This window comes from Chiloscyllium plagiosum, unplaced genomic scaffold, assembly GCF_037043375.1.
Source record: "Chiloscyllium plagiosum isolate Xiang-an unplaced genomic scaffold, Cpla_swu_hap1 HiC_scaffold_1, whole genome shotgun sequence".
NCBI classification, from domain to species: Eukaryota; Metazoa; Chordata; class Chondrichthyes; order Orectolobiformes; family Hemiscylliidae; genus Chiloscyllium; species Chiloscyllium plagiosum.
Genome location: NW_028270139.1, coordinates 163375283 through 163391215, shown reverse-complemented (window position 1 = coordinate 163391215; position 15933 = coordinate 163375283). Strand labels below are relative to the sequence as shown.

The window sequence follows — 15933 nt, the reverse complement described above, 5'->3', positions numbered from 1 at the left end:
GCTGTCCTTGTCCTTCTGGATGGAAGTGGTTGTGGGTTTGGAAGGTGCTGTCTGAGGATCTTTGGTGAATTCCTGCAGGGCATCTTGTAGATGGTACACACTGCTGCTACTGAGCATTGGTGATGGAGGGAGGGGATGTTTGTGGATGTGGTGCTGGGCTGCTTTGTCCTGGATGGTGTCAAGCTTCTTGAGTGTTGTTGGAGTTGCCCCCATCCAGGTAAGTGGGGAATATTCCATCACCCTCCTGACTTGTGCCTTGTAGGTGGTGGACAGGCTTTGTGGAGTCAGGAGGTGAGTCACTCCCTAATGAATATACAGTCTGTAATCCCTTGTGGTCTCAGCATGAATGAGGCTGATTGAGCTAAATTCAAGATCGATGTTTATCTCCAGAACATGGGTGGGGCAGGGATTTCCACAATGGTAATGCCAATGACCTGTTGGAGATGGTCATTCCCCAGTGCATTAAAAATTTCTTTGACTTCACTGAATGAAGTCCAGGGATCCTGGCATTTGACATAATATCCAAGCACCTCCCATACAAGCTGCAAGATACGAGAATGTACATGATGTTAGACTTGCTGCTGAAGTGTTTGGGACAGTGTAGAGGGAGCTTTATTCTGTACCTAACCCCATGCTGCCCACGTCCTGGGAGTGTTTGATGGGGACAGTGTTTGGTGTTGACTCTGAGGGCTGTGAATGCAGGGCCTCGGTTCCAACACTGACCTGGTCCCAATCCCAGGTGCCTCTTGGTGGCTCTGGTTGACTTGAACCCTGAGCCATTTTGAGAAGGTTCCAATGTGATACAAACCCACCAAGTCAAGACTTTCTCTGCTTCTCTTCCAGGAACATTTCTGGAGTCTGGATAAGACGCAAACAAAGATTGCACCTCAGCTCATCCTCCAGATCTGGGACAACGATAAATTCTCCTTCGATGACTATCTGGGTAGGTTGCTGCAGCCTCTCTGAGTGGGAGTTACAACACTCGAATTTCTTTCTCGTTCATTCGTTTATTCATTTACGGGGCATGTGGGCATCGCTGGCTAGGACAGCATTTATTGCCCAGAGGGCAGAGCAGAGTATTCCAGTATCCCGCACTGTGTGTTATCATGGATTAACGTCCGACAATCCAAGATAGGCCGGATTTTCCTGGAGTAAGTGGGGAGGTCGAGTTGGTAAACGTGAAATGTGACAGACCCCATCTCCAATAAAGCCACTGACTGCAGCGGTTCAAGAAGGCAGCTCACCCCCACCTTCTCAAGGGGCAACTAGGGACGGGCAGTAAATGCTGCACCCACCTCTTGTGAATGTTTTGGTTTTAAAACCTCATCAACTCTTTGTAAGGAAAGTCCTCCTGGTTTAAGCATCGGACCTGCGATACTCCTGGTTTCTGCCAGCGAGTGGACAAATCTACGTTACACTCATCATCTCAAACGTCTTTGTGATGTTCAAGGGCTTGGGTTTGGAAAGTGTGAACACAATGCGCAAATAAAAGCAGTCTCTGTTAAAGTGACCCCAAAGCTTCTGGACTGAGAGTAAAATGGGTAGTGCAGTGGCTCAGTGGTTAGCACTGCTGCCTCACAGCACCAGGGACCCAGGTTCGATTCCAGCCTCGGGTGACTGTCTGTGTGGAGTTTGCGCATTCTGCCCGTGTCTGCGTGGGTTTCCTCCAGATGCTCCGGTTTCCTCCCCCAGTCCAGGTTCACTGGATTGGCCATGGGCAATTGCCTATAGTGTCCTGGAATGTGCAGGCTAGTTGGGTTAGCCAATGTAGGGATACAAGGAAGGACTGGGTGTGATTAGGATGCTCTTTGGGTCGGGGGTATAGAAGGAGTCTTGGATTAGATTGGATTCCCTACAGTGTGGAAACAGGCCCTTCAGCCCAACAAGTCCACACCAACCCTCCGAAGAGTAGCCCACCCAGATCCATTCCCTTACCTGATATTTACCCCTGAGTAATGCACCTAACACTATGAGCAATTTAGCATGGCCAATTCACCTGACCTGCACATCTTTGGATTGTGGGAGGAAACCGGAGCACCCGGAGGAAAACCACGCAGACCCAGGGAGAATGTGCAAACTCCACACAAATGGTCTCCTGAGGCTGGAATTGAACCTGGGTTCCTGGTACTGTGAGGCAGCCACGTGAACCATTGAGCCACCATGTCGCCAAAGGGAAGGTGAGAATGGGCAGAATGGCCTGCTTCCACACTGTAAGGATTCTGTAATTCTGTCTGGGTGGGTGTGAGAGAGAATCACTGAGAGTTACGATCAATCCTGGGTTTTTCTTGGTGTACCCTTTGATTGAAGTCCTTCATTGCCTTTAGGGTCGATTCAGATGGATCTCAACAGGATGCCAAAACCGGCCAAGTCTCCCGAGAAGTGCGGTCTGATGGTGCTGGAGAGTGAGAAACATGTCTCTCTGTTTGAGCAGAAATCGGTGAAGGGTTGGTGGCCCTGTGTTGCTGAGTCACATGGAGAGAAGATCCTTGCTGTAAGAATTCACCTCATCCTCACTTGCCGATCAGCTCAGGGTCCCCCGTGGTAACTTGCATTTAGATAGCGCCTTTCACATAGGGGTACTGCTGCCTCCCCGTTGAGTTGTTGGACTGAAGCCCGTTCTCGGGTGGATGTGGGACACCTTGTAGCACTCTTCGAAGAATGCACAATGTTTACCACTCAACCACAAATAAGAGCGACGTCCTGTGGAGATCGTAAATAAAGACAGGAATTGCTACATAAACTCAGAAGATCTGGCAGCATCTGTCTGGAGAGAGTAAGCAGAGTTAATGATTCGAGTCATAGAGTCACAGCATGGAAACAGACCGTACGGTCCAACTCATCCATGCTGAACAGATATCATAAATTTATCTAATCCCATTTGCCAGCACTTGGCCCATATCCCTCTAAACCCTTCGTATTCATATATCCATCCAGATGCCTTTTAAATGTTGTAATTGTACCAGCTTCCACCACTTCCTCTGACAGCTCATTCCATACACGTACCACCCTCTGCGTGATAAATTTGCAGCCTTCGGTCCCTCTTATATCTTTCCCCTCTCACTCTAAACCTATGCCCTGTAGTTCTGGACTCCCCCACCCAGGAAAAAGACCATGTCTATTTACCCTATCCATGCCCCTCATAGAGTCATATAGTCATAGAGATGTACAGCAATGGAAACAGACCCTTCAGTCCAACACGTCCATGTCGACCAGATATCCCAACCCAATCTCGTCCCTTCATCCCTGGAATCATTTTTGTGAACCTCCTCTGCCGCCCCCTCCAAGATACGGGCCCCAAAACGGCTCAGTGACAGCACAGCCGCCGTAAAGGGACTGAATGGCCAACTCCTGTTCACATGTCGCACACTTGTGTTTTCTTGCAGATTTCACTGGCCGTGCAGAGCACCTCTGTGGTATTGTGGGAGGTGCTATAGCAATGCAAGACCTTTCCCTTCCCTACTCTGATAATCTGCTGCTTCCGAATTTGTGAATGTGTCGGGTAAAAGGGCCTGGCTGTCTCTGTTGGCCGAGTGTGGCTGAAGCTCTGATTTTGTTTGGTTTGTGCCTCTTCCCTCGACAGGGCAAAGTGGAGATGACCCTGGAGATCGTGACGGAGGAGGAGAAGGAGGAACGTCCTGCTGGGCAGGGCCGGGATGAGCCCAATATGAACCCGAAACTGGAGCAACCAAAGTAAGGAGGTCTCGGTGTGTGTGGACGCTGTGGGCACTCAGACGCTGCACAGGCAGTCCTCTCCGAGCTTGGCTAAGTCACAAATAGCCATCAGCTCAATCTTAATTCTTGTACAAACAAAATACTGTCAACACAGGGAATGACAGAGCAGGCTTGGCAGCATCTCTGCAGAGACAGGGTGACTCAGAGTTAACGGTTTGAGTCCGTTGACCCTCCTTCAGAACCGTTTCTGATCGTTCTCAGGGTGAGGGCATCATTGGCTTTATTGGCATTTCTTGTCCATTCCTAGCTGCCCCTTAAGGTAGCGGTGAGGTCCCTGTCCCTGGACTCCCAGCAGTCCACTCAGTGAAGGAACTCTCATTGCTGGTGTCAGGGAGAGAGCTCCAGGATTTGGACTGATAATTGTCAAGCCCAGGACAGTGTGAGACTTGGACACTTCTCCCTGTTGGCAATGTTGACAGAGGAACATTTAATGCTCCTCTTTACGCAGGATCTAATTGGGGCAAGGCACAGGGAAAAAAGTGTGATACCAACAGGTAGGGGTTCCATGGCAAACTGATCAGAACACAGTTCATGTACCAATGATGATCGAGGAGTTAAATCAAACATAGAGTCATGGAGTCATGGAGATGTACAGCATGGAAACAGACCCTTCGGTCTAATGCGTCCATGGCGACCAGACATCCCAACCCAATCTAGTCCCACCTGCCAGCACCCGGCCCATATCCCTCCAAACGCTTCCTATTCGTATACCCAGGAGAAAGTGAGGACTGCAGATGCTGGAGATCAGAGCTGAAAATGTGTTGCTGGAAAAGCGCAGCAGGTCAGGCAGCATCCAAGGAGCAGGAGAATCGCGTTTTGGGCATGAGCCGAAATTCCTGTAGAAGGGCTCATGCCCAAAACGCGATCCTCCTGCTCCTTGGATGCTGCCTGACCTGCTGCGCTTTTCCAGCAACACATTTTCAGCCCTATTCACATACCCATCCAGATGACTTTTAAATGTTGCAATTGTACCAGCCTCCACCACTTCCTCTGGCAGCTCATTCCATACACATACCACCCTCTGTGTGAAAATGTTATCCCGTAGGTCTCTTTTATAATTTTCCCCTCTCACCTAAACCTATGCCATCTAGTTCTGGACTCCCTGACCCCAGGGAAAAGACTTTAGTCTATTTATCCTATCCACGCCCCTCATAATTTTGTAAACCTCTATAAGGTCACCCCTCAGCCTCCGACGCTCCAGGGAAAACAGCCCCAGCCTGTCCCTGTAATTCAAACCCTCCAACCCTGGCAACATCCTTGTAAGTCTTTTCTGAACCCTTTCAAGTTTCACAACATCTTTCCGATAGGAAGGAGACCAGAATTGCACGCAATATTCCAAAAGTGGCCTAACCAATGTCCTGTACAGCCGCAACATGGCCTCCCAACTCCTGTACTCAATGCTCTGACCAACAAAGGAAAGCATACCAAACTCCTTCTTCACTATCCAATCTACCTGCGACTCGACTTTCAAGGAGCTATGAACCTACACTCCAAGGTCTCTTTGTTTAGCTACACCTCCCAGGCCCTTACCAAGAAGTGTATAAATCCTGTCCTGATTTCCCTTCCCAAAATGCAGCACCTATACATGTGTATTTGACTCTAATCTCCATCACTGGGCATTCTTCTCACCTCATGTCTGTATCAATAACATTTCATTGCACTGAGTAGTCCTCAGCTGCATTACTGCTGTATCACCTGACTTCAGGGCTGGGAGAAGGTTGTCTTTGCCCATCAAGATTGCTATGTTTGAGAATTTGGACAGACAGTCCCCTCTATCACTTTCCTGCCTAATGATGATAGTGACAGTTACCGTCCTGTTTGCCGTTCCTTCACCGTCACTGGGTCAAATTCCTGGAATTCCCTCCCTCAGGGCATTGTGGGTCAACCCACAGCACATGGACTGCAGCGGTTCAAGAAGGCAGCTCACCCCCATCTTTTCAAGGGGCAACTAGGGACGGGCAATAAATGCTAGGCCTAGCCAGCATCACCCAATGAGTGATTTGAAAAACATTTCACTTCTGGGTCCGTTCCTTCCTGATGTCGAGGTGCTGGTGTTGGACTGGTGAGGCCGAAGTCAGAAGTCACACAACATCAGGTTATTGTCCAACAGATTTATTTCAAATCACAAGCTTTCAGAGCATTGCCCCTTCATGTGTTGCTTTGGCTTATAATGTTTTTATAAATTATTCTCACACCCTTTCGTCCCTTGCTGTACCTGACCCTTGACCTGCCTTCGACCTTGTCTTGCTGTTTGACCCCAATCATGCCCTTTCACTGGCTGTGTGCCCAGTGGAATCAAGCATTGGGTGTGAAACTCCAGTTGCCTCACACTGAGAGAAACGAAGGTCAGTTTAACCATTCATTGTGTTCCCTTTTGTACGCCCAGCTTTGTGGGAGTTGGGTGGGGAGAGGTTAAGATGGCAACTGAACTCTAAGATTAACGGTTCCCGTACTGGGATGCTTAGAGGCTAAGCAGTCCAGCCCTGGCCATCACCTTGTGACCAATTGATTCCATTCACTGACAAGGACATAGAAGTGAGGTGATGTTAAATGGAATTAAAAACAGCTCTGGCTCTCTCACATCTCTGACAGTGGCATCAGTTTTAACGCAGGGCCCCTTAACAATTCCAATACACCCCCTGTACTTGGAGCACACTGGAGCTGGATAGAAATCACAGAATTTACAGTACAGAAGGAGGCCATCCAACGCATTGTGTCCAAACCAGATCTTGAAAGAGCAAACGCAGCAAGTCCTGTCCTCCAGCCCTATCTCTGTAGTCCTTTAGATCCCTGTCAACTACTTCAACTCTGGCCCATACCTGTGTCCCTGGATCAGTGAGGGAGAGGGATCATTGGCTTCTGTGTCACCAAGTTCCAGAAGAACAAGCACTCATGCACCTCCCACAGCCGAACGGTGTCTCGGACTGTTTTCGAGCTGACCTTGAAAGTGTTGTTGTTGTACTGTAGCTGGCTGGTTGAATATGAACTTGACGAGCCTTGGTAACTGCAGCAAGTTCTAACCATCTCCTCATCATTGTGTGATAGGCGACCAGACACCTCCTTCCTCTGGTTCACCTCCCCCTTGAAGACCCTGAAGTACATCGTCTGGAGGAAGTTCCGGTGGGTGATCCTGGCGTTTTTGGTGTTCCTTATCCTGATTCTGTTTGTCGTCATCTTCCTTTACTCCTTCCCGGTGAGTTTGACAGACGACTGGTTGTGCCTACACCATGCACACAGGTTTCTTTCCATCCTTTGACAGGGTGTGGGAGTCATTCTACAAAGCCCTGGTTCGACCACATTTGGAATATTGTGTTCAGTTCTGGTCACCTCATTATAGGAAGGATGTGGAAGCTTTAGAGAGGGTGTAGAGGAGATTTACCAGGATGCTGCCTGGACTGGAGGGCATGTCTTGTGAAGAGAGGTTGAAGGAGCTCGAGCTTTTCTCATTGGAGAGAAGAAGGATGAGAGGTGACTTGATAGAGGTGTACAAGATGTTGAGAAATAGAGTGGACAGCCAGAGACTTTTCCCCAGGATGGAAATGGCTGTCACAAGCGGGCATCATTCTAAGGTGATTGGAGGAAAGTATAAGGGAGATGTCAGAGGTAGGTTCTTTACCCAGAGAGTGGTGGGTGTGTGGGATGCAATGCCAGCGGTGGTAGTAGAGTCAGAGACATGAGGGACATTTAAGTGACTCTTGGATAGGCACATGAATGATAGTAAAACGAAGGGTATGTAGGTTATCCTGAACTTAGAGTAGGATAAAAGGTCAATGCAACATGTTCTATGTTCTACTAATCATTTGTAATTACTCTGAGCGGCTTACTCTGCCATTTCTGAAGGTAGGTAAGAGGCCATCATGTTGCTGTGGTTCTGGAGTCACATGTAGGCCACCTCAGGCATGGGAGGCAGATTTCCATCCCTGAAGGACATTAGTGAACCAATTTAATCAATTAATGTTAGTTTCATGATCATGAAACTAGATTTAGGAATTGATTATAAATTCCACCAGTCGCCAAGTGGGATTTGAACCCATGACAGAGCATTAGCCTGATTAAGGGATATGCTAATTAGGTATCACGCGGCTGGAGCACCAACTCTGTACTTTCCTGCCTTTTCCCCATAACCCTTGATTTCCTCACTGATCAAAAACCTGTCTATCTCAGCCTTGAGTACACTGGATGACCCAATCTCGTAAAGAATTCCATAGCTTGACTCCCCTCTGAGGGAAGTACGTCCTCCTCATCTCTGTCTCCCTCCCTTCACTGAGATTATACCTTCTGGAGGGAATTGGCTTAGCTCAGTTGGCTGGATCGTCGATTGACAGAGTAATGTTTTGCCAAGAGCATGGGTTCAAATTCCCATCACCGGATTGAAAGTTACCATGAAGGACTCTCCTTCTCAATCTTTTCCCTCATCTGAGGTCTGGTGACCCTCAGGTTAAATCCCCACCAGTCGCTTCTCTCTAATGAGAGAGCAGGCCCCAAGGCCTGGTAAGACGATGGTGACACAGCAACAATTGTCTGGTCCTCTCCCTCAAGGGGAAACAAGCTTTTACATTGCCAAAGAATCATGTGTTACAGCTGGATTATGTGTTGAAACTCTACAGTCATTGACAGAGAAATGATTGTTCCCTGGTCATTGAGCCCAGAATAAAGGGGCACAGGTTTATAATTAAAATCAAGCGACTTGGGGGTGAATTGTGAAAATCTGAAGCAGGCTGCTCCAAAAGGCCATGGACTCTGGAGTAGAATTTAGAAAACTTAGGTAAGGTCTTGTTGGGTATTTCTCTTCAAGGAAATGAGTTAGGATTCCAGATATGACCTCATTCAATAGCGGAATGGGCTTCAGCAGCTGAATGGTGTCCTTCTGTTCCTGTGTAACAGGATTAAGGGGCTGAATGGCCTCCTGTCCCTGTGTAACAGGATTGAGGGGCTGAATGGCGTCCTTCTGTCCCTGTGTAACAGGATTGAGGGGCTGAATGGCCTCCTGTCCCTGTGTAACAGGATTTAGGGGCTGAATGGCCTCCTGTCCCTGTGTAACAGGATTGAGGGGCTGAATGGCATCCTTCTGTTCCTGTATAACAGGATTGAGGGGTTGAATGGCCTCCTTCTGTTCCTCTGTAACAGGATTGAGGGCCTGAAAGGCTTACTTCTGTTCCTGTGTAACAGTGTTGAGGGGCTGAATGGCCTCCTCCTGTTCCTGTGTATAAGGATTGAGGGGCTGAATGGCCTCCTCCTGTTCCTGTTTAATGAGCTGAAGGGGCTGAGTGGCCTCCTCATGTTTCAATGCAGCCTTGATGTCAAGGGTTCTCACTCTCACCTTACTGAAATAACTCTGCAGAGGCCAATATCCGTCACCAAGTCACCCTTCATTTACATGTGGAGAGTCCTTGAGACTGATCCAACTCCCTCAGAGCCAGCTCTCAGAGTGAACAGAACCTCTGACACTCCTGTTTATATCTGTCAGCCAGGGCTCCCTGTTTGCACCAGATTAACAGCCCCAGTCAGGGAACTCATATTCTATGAGGTCTACCTGGCTGACCTCGTTACAAACACTCCCCTCCCCTCTGGAGTTCAGCTCTTTATTCCATGTTTGACCCAAGGCTGTAATGAGGTCAGGAGCTGAGTGACCCTGGTGGGACCCAAACTGGGTGTCACTGAGCAGGTTATTGCTGAGCACTGTTGATGACACCTTCCATCAGGTTACTGACGATCGAGAGGATTGGTTGGATCTGATTGGTCCTGCATTCAGACACACGTGGGCGGTTTGTCATATTGTCTGTTGATGTTAGGATCGGATTAGAGGAGCTTGGCCTGGGGATGCAGCAAGTTCTGGAATGCAATCTCAAGTCCTAGTGTTGGAATGTTGTTCGAGCCCATAGCCTCTAACTAGGTTTGTGTGGGAGACAGTATCACATTTGGACCATGCTCTGTACATGTAAAGAATTAATGCCTAACTTCTCTAGGCCTTGGCATGGCTCTAGGCCTACCTCCTAGCCTGGAGGTAGCACAAGGATCAGTGATTGACAATGATACATGAAAGGATGAGGGTCACCAAATACAACATTTCCAGGTTTACTGATGACACAAAACTGGGAGGGATTGGGAATTGTGAGGAGCTAAATTGTGAGTTTAGCTTTATGTTTCCTGGCTGAGAGATCCACTTACTGCCTCTCCCCCGACTCTCTCCATCCCTGCCCTCCCATTGCCGCTACCACCAGTGGAAAGAGATTTGCTATCTCATCTTATTATTTACTCTAAATACCGCATTGCGATCACTCTTAAATCTCAAATACTCCAGGGGACACGTGGCTGTTTGTATAATCTCTCCTCATGATCTAAGATTTGTAGCTAACTGGTTAACCTCTTGCTGTAGACTTGGCTAGAACCCAGATGCTCCATCTCCCAGGAGTGATCCTATTGGAGGGTTCCATTGATCCCAGTGATGTACAGAGACCAGAGGGAAATAGCCGGATGCATTGAGAACTCGGGCGGCTTCGGATTTCCCTGTATTAAGGGTGGATTTCAGGCATGGTACATCAAGGATGAGGAAGGGATTCAGACTGATTGGCACTTGTGGGAACGCCCAATGGGATTAAAGGCTGATGAATATCCTCAGCCACAAATGTCTGAGGGTCTACAGTGTGACACCCCTCACCCCTGTAGGAAGAGGGATCAATAGACAGAGGGAGGAGTGCTGTGGGTATAGAAAACTGGAGGAAAGATGAATGAGTGATGGATGAGAGGGGAGGGAATGGATTTCGAGCTGGGATGGCGGAGAGTTGGTTAGAAGATTGGGGAACAGTCATTGGACATAAGTTAAGGAGAGTTGACTGAACAGAAACAGTTGGGTAATGAGGTGAGTTTAATGGGTAGCAGAGCACAGATAGAGATTGAGGATATGGGAGGTGACATCAAAATGTAGGGCAAGAGGATTCATCAGCAAATGTACAGATAAAGGAGAGATAGTTGGTTAGAGGAATAGTGTAGAAATCGATTCTTGAACTTGGGATAGAGGGCGGTATATGGCCACGGATCAAGAAGGAGTTGACAGCTAGGAAACAGAGAGTGGGAATGAATGGGCCATTTTCCAAATGGTAGGTAGTCACGAGTGAAGTAGCGCAAGGATCAGTGATTGACAATGATACGTGAAGGGATGAGGACCACCAAATAGAACATTTCCAGGTTTACTGATGACCCAAAACTGGGAAGGATTGGGAATTGTGAGGAGGATATAAAGAAGCTGGAGAAGGTGTTGTAGACAAGTTGAGTGAGTGGGCAGACACGTGGCAGATGCAGCATAACACGGTTGAATGTGAAGCTGTACACTTTGATATGAAAAACAGAAAGGAAGAGTGAGATATTGGGAAGTGTGAATGTACAAAGGGATCTGGGTGTCCTTGTACACCAGCCAATGGAAGTAGACAGATGGGTTCAGCAAGCAATGAGGAAGGGAAATGGTACACTGACCTTCATTGCAAGAGGGTTTGAGTTCAGAAGCAGGGATGGCTTACTTCAGTTATATAGGGTACTGGTGAGATCACAGCTGGAGTATAGTGAGCAGTTCTGGTCTCCCTCCCTCAGGAAGGGGATAGAGGGAGCACAGCGGGGGTTCACGAGGTTGATACTGGGGTTGACAAGACTGTCCTATGGGGAGAGATTGGTTTGACTGGAGCTGAAATGAATAAGGTTGAGAAGTATGAGAGGTGGATCTGATTGAAATGAATAAAATTCTAACATGGCTGGATAGACTGGACGCAGAGAGGATATTTTCCCTGGGTGGGGCGTCTAGAACCAGGGGCACAGTTTCCGAATATGGGATAGACCATTTAAGCATGAGATGAAAGATTTTTTCACACAAAGGCTGTGGAATTCTCAACACAGAAGGTTGTGGAGGTCAAGGATATTATTCAAGAAAGAGATAGATAATTTTCTGTAGATTTCAAGGGGATATGGGGAGAAAGTGAGAAGATGGCTTTGAGATAGAGGACCAGCCATGATCATATTGAATGGTGGAACAGGCTCAAGGGGCTGAGTGGCCTACTCCTGGGTCAGGTTTCCATGACCAGGTTTACGTAGCTGGGTAGAAGCTGGTGCAGAGGTCTCAGAGAATAGACACCGAGGTAGAAACATTGGATTAAAACATTAGAGAGCTTGAACCGAGCTGGGCTGTTTTAATAACTTTGCAATCTGCACACGATAGAAGATGAATCTAACTCTTTGCATCCATTTCCACAGGAATATGCTGCTATGAAGTTGGTGAAACCTTTCAGCTGAGGCCTTCCAATTGGAAAGGAGCAGGATGAGGTGGAGGTCTCCATGCCAATGCTGTCCACACCTCACCTCCAGTGGGTACCTGTGCTTACAGGGAACAGTATAGCCTTCCAATAGGAGATTACCAGCCTCATGCCCAACGCTTGCAGCCAGTCATGGGTAGCTAGCCGGTGCCATCCCCGCTGGCGTTTCACTGCTTTTACACACTGTCGGTGTTAGACAGAGATGCCCGGGTTTGCTCACCAACCCTGCTTACTCTGATCTCCGCTGACTTATACTCCTCTCCCTCTCTCTCTTCCTCCATGCTTTCTCTCTCTCTCTCTCTCTCTGGCCAAGCTCACATGTAGAGGCTTCATCAAAGAGTGGGTGGACGTTGCAATTGGAACCGTGTAATGGCGAAACAGCTGCCTCTTCTGAATGCACTGTATGGTTCCTTGGCTTTAGACCTGGGGTTGTTACTTCTATTGCACTGCGAGACCCCTCTTCTCCTCTAAAACCCCCATCCAACCCTGTACCTCAAGATTGGTCTTCCCACCCGCTGGTGAAAATCAGACCCTGGTCTATGACCGGCCAAGGAAGCTGGAGGGCAATGGGAGTGAGTACCTGAGGTGGCGGCTGGGCACCCAGTCAAAGAAAGCCTTGTCGTTATTAAACGCGCCTTCCATCGTCTCCTGCCTTTGGGACCTCAATGGCACAAAAGACATGAACGAAGGACTTTCCTGTTAAAGGTGGTGCCTTACACATGACGCCCTGTCAAGCCCTTCCAAAGACATCTCCCACCACATTCGATAACAAATCAAGAAACAGAATGTTCACTGCTTTTATCTGATCACTGACGTGCTCTCTATACCACCATCAGCTTCTTTTTATTCATTGATGGGCTGTGGGTGTCTCTGGCTCGTCCAGCGTTTATTGCCCCTCCCTAATTGCCCTCGAGAAGGTGCTAGTGAGCTGCCTCCCTTTTTTTTCCAGATTTTTCAGCAAATCGTTTTTTTTGTTTTGAGCCCTGCCCGAATGACGTTACCATGTGAGAGAATGAGTGGTAAATGGAGCTGAATCTTTCCTCTCCGGCGCTACTGAATGGCAATGTATTAGCCATGCAACATTACAGGACAGTATTATAGGAACTGCACTTACTCTGCTCATATCCACTGTACAAAACACTGACGTCTCAATAATCTGAAACCCTCACTGAGAAATAACCACTCAGTGGTTAGCACTGCTGCCTCACAGCTCCAGGGACCTGGGTTCGATTCTAGCCTCGGGCGACTGTCTGTGTGGAGTTTCCACGTTCTCCCCGTGTCTGCGTGGGTTTCCTCCGGGTGCTCCGGTTTCCTCCCACAGTCCAAAGATGTGCAGGTCAGGGTGAATTGGCCATGGGGAATACAGGGTTACAGGGATAGGGTAGGGAACGAGGGTCTGATTGGGATGCTGCTCAGAGGGTGCTTGTGTCTGAATGGCCTGTTTCCACACTGTAGGGAATCTATGATTCTATCACCCTGGGGCCTGGAGATCTCCCTCCACACTGGGGCCTGGAGATCTCCCTCCACACTGGGGCCTGGAGATCTCCCTCCACACTGGGGCCTGGAGATCTCCCTCCACACTGGGGCCTGGAGATCTCCCTCCACACTGGGGCCTGGAGATCTCCCTCTACACTGGAGCCTGGAGATCTCCCTCCACACTGAGGCCTGGAGATCTCCCTCTACACTGGGGCCTGGAGATCTCTCTCCACCCTGGGGCCTAGAGATCTCCCTCTACACTGGAGCCTGGAGATCTCTCTCCACACTGGGGCCTGGAATCTCTCTCCACACTGGAGCCTGATGATCACCCTCCTCATTGGGGCCTGGAGATCCCTCTCCACCTTGGGACCTGGTGATCCCTTTCCACCCTGGGATCTGGTGATCTCCCTCTCCTCCCTGAGGCCTGGCAATCTTCCTCCACCCTGAGACTTAGCGATCTCCCTCCACCCTGGGGCCTAGAGATCTCCCTCCACCCTGAGGCCTGGAGATGCCCAAAAATAAGGTGTCTTTTTTTTTTTTGCAGATATAAAACATGCCGTAGAAATGCAATATCTTTCTGATCTACACAAAGAAACTTTTTCAATTCTTGGAGAAATCCCACATGAAGTAGGAACTGCCTAAACGTTAGTGTTAGACTTTCAGGAGGGGAATCAGGAAGGATGGAACTTGCTGTATAGTGAGATAAGGACCAATGCAAAAACTCCAAAATTCAGTCTCTACACTTTATGCTGTGGGAGGATAAACGATGGTCAAGCTAACTCTGATTGGTTGAGATACTGCTATGGAGAAAATGAAAGCAGATTCCAAGTTCCTGGATAATTCAAGGGTTGGTAGAGAATGGATCCCTGTGTCGCCTGTAGTGAGCATAGGTGAACCACATAGGGAGCTGTCTGTTCAATGCATTGGGCCAGAGAACTGTGGAACCAAAATCTTCAGGAACTTATTTTTCTCTCCAGCAATACTTGACTTGTCCCTCAATCCATGGAGAAGGAGTCTGGCACTCTCTACCCTGAAAAATCTATGGATGTCGTGTTCATTGACACATAGAAGATTGCGATCGATGGCTTTTTGTTCAGCAAGGGGTAAGGGGCAAGGATGTGTAAATGAGGTTGGGATGATCGAACAGAATATAACGTAAATGAGAAGCTGAATGGCCCTGTGTCCCTATATTCCCCACCGTACCCACCTTGTCACACAGTCCTTCTTGGGGTGGGCAGAAGCATGAGAGGGGAATGCGCTGAGTGTTGGTTGATGTGAAGAAATAACTGATTTTGTTGTTGGTTTTGCAAGAATATGAATCTTGACGTGTTTGAATTTAAAATAAATAAATATATATATATTTTAAAAACATTGAGATTGCTATATTTTCAGATGTTTTTCAGAAGCAGACAGCAGTGCTGTTTCTCACCCCCCTGTCTTTCTTGCTCATTCATGGACCCCAAGGCCTGTATAGAATTGATAGTGTTTACCCAATGATGTACAACAGTGTAACCAGCGGTCATAAGAATGGAACCCTATGTTAGGAACTGCATGCTGCAATCATGCATGTTCCCAATTGTTATGTGAATTATGTAACCTTAATTTTATTTCCTATCATTCAAGGAAAGACTTTGGAGTGCAGGTTCATAGCTCCTTGAAAGTGGAGTCGCAGGTAGATAAGATAGTGAAGAAGGCGTTTGGTATGCTTTCCTTTATTGGTCAGAGTATTGAGTACAGGAGTTGGGAGGTCATGTTGCGGCTGTACAGGACATTGGTTAGGCCACTGTTGGAATATTGCGTGCAATTCTGGGCTCCTTCCTATCGGAAAGATGTGAAACTTGAAAGGGTTCAGAAAAGATTTACAAGGATGTTGCCAGGGTTGGAGGATTTGAGCTATAGGGAGAGGCTGACAGGCTGGGGCTGTTTTCCCTGGAGCATCGGAGGCTGAGGGGTGACCTTATAGAGGTTTATGAAATTATGAGGGGCATGGATAGGGTAAATAGATAAAGTCTTTTCCCTGGGATTGGGGAGTCCAGAACTAGAGGGCATAGGTTTAGGTTGAGAGGGGAAAGATATAAAAGAGACCTAAGGAGCAACTTTTTCACACAGAGGGTGGTACGTGTATGGAATGAGCTGCCAGAAGAAGTGATGGAGGCTGGTACAATTGCAACATTTAAGAGGCATTTGGATGGGTATACGAATAGGAAGGGTTTGGAGGGATATGGGCCAGGTGCTTGCAGGTGGGACTAGATTGGGTTGGGATATCCGGTTGGCATGGACGGGTTTGACCGAAGGGTCTGTTTCCATGCTGTATGTCTCTATGACTCTCTGACTCTATGGTATGGGCCTAGTGTGGGAAAATGCGACCACTGTAGATAATGGTGTATTTTCAGCAGTACAGACTTGATGGGCCAAAGGGCCTTATGTG

At 48.1% G+C, this 15933-nt stretch overlaps 1 protein-coding gene across 6 annotated transcripts in view; it reads left to right on the top strand.

Moving 5' to 3' along the window:
* dysf (dysferlin, limb girdle muscular dystrophy 2B (autosomal recessive)) overlaps positions 1-14876 on the top strand; it is a 407686-nt gene extending 392810 nt beyond the window's left edge. For all 6 annotated transcript variants that reach the window (XM_087991921.1, XM_087991945.1, XM_087991926.1 and 3 more), the window contains 5 exons: positions 844-943; positions 2325-2491; positions 3581-3690; positions 6778-6925; positions 11971-14876. In XM_087991921.1, coding sequence (XP_087848047.1) covers positions 844-943; positions 2325-2491; positions 3581-3690; positions 6778-6925; positions 11971-12009 — 564 coding nt within the window. In that variant the 3' untranslated portion in view covers positions 12010-14876. The remainder of the gene's footprint in view (positions 1-843; positions 944-2324; positions 2492-3580; positions 3691-6777; positions 6926-11970) is intronic.
* Positions 14877-15933: the final 1057 nt, after the last annotated feature.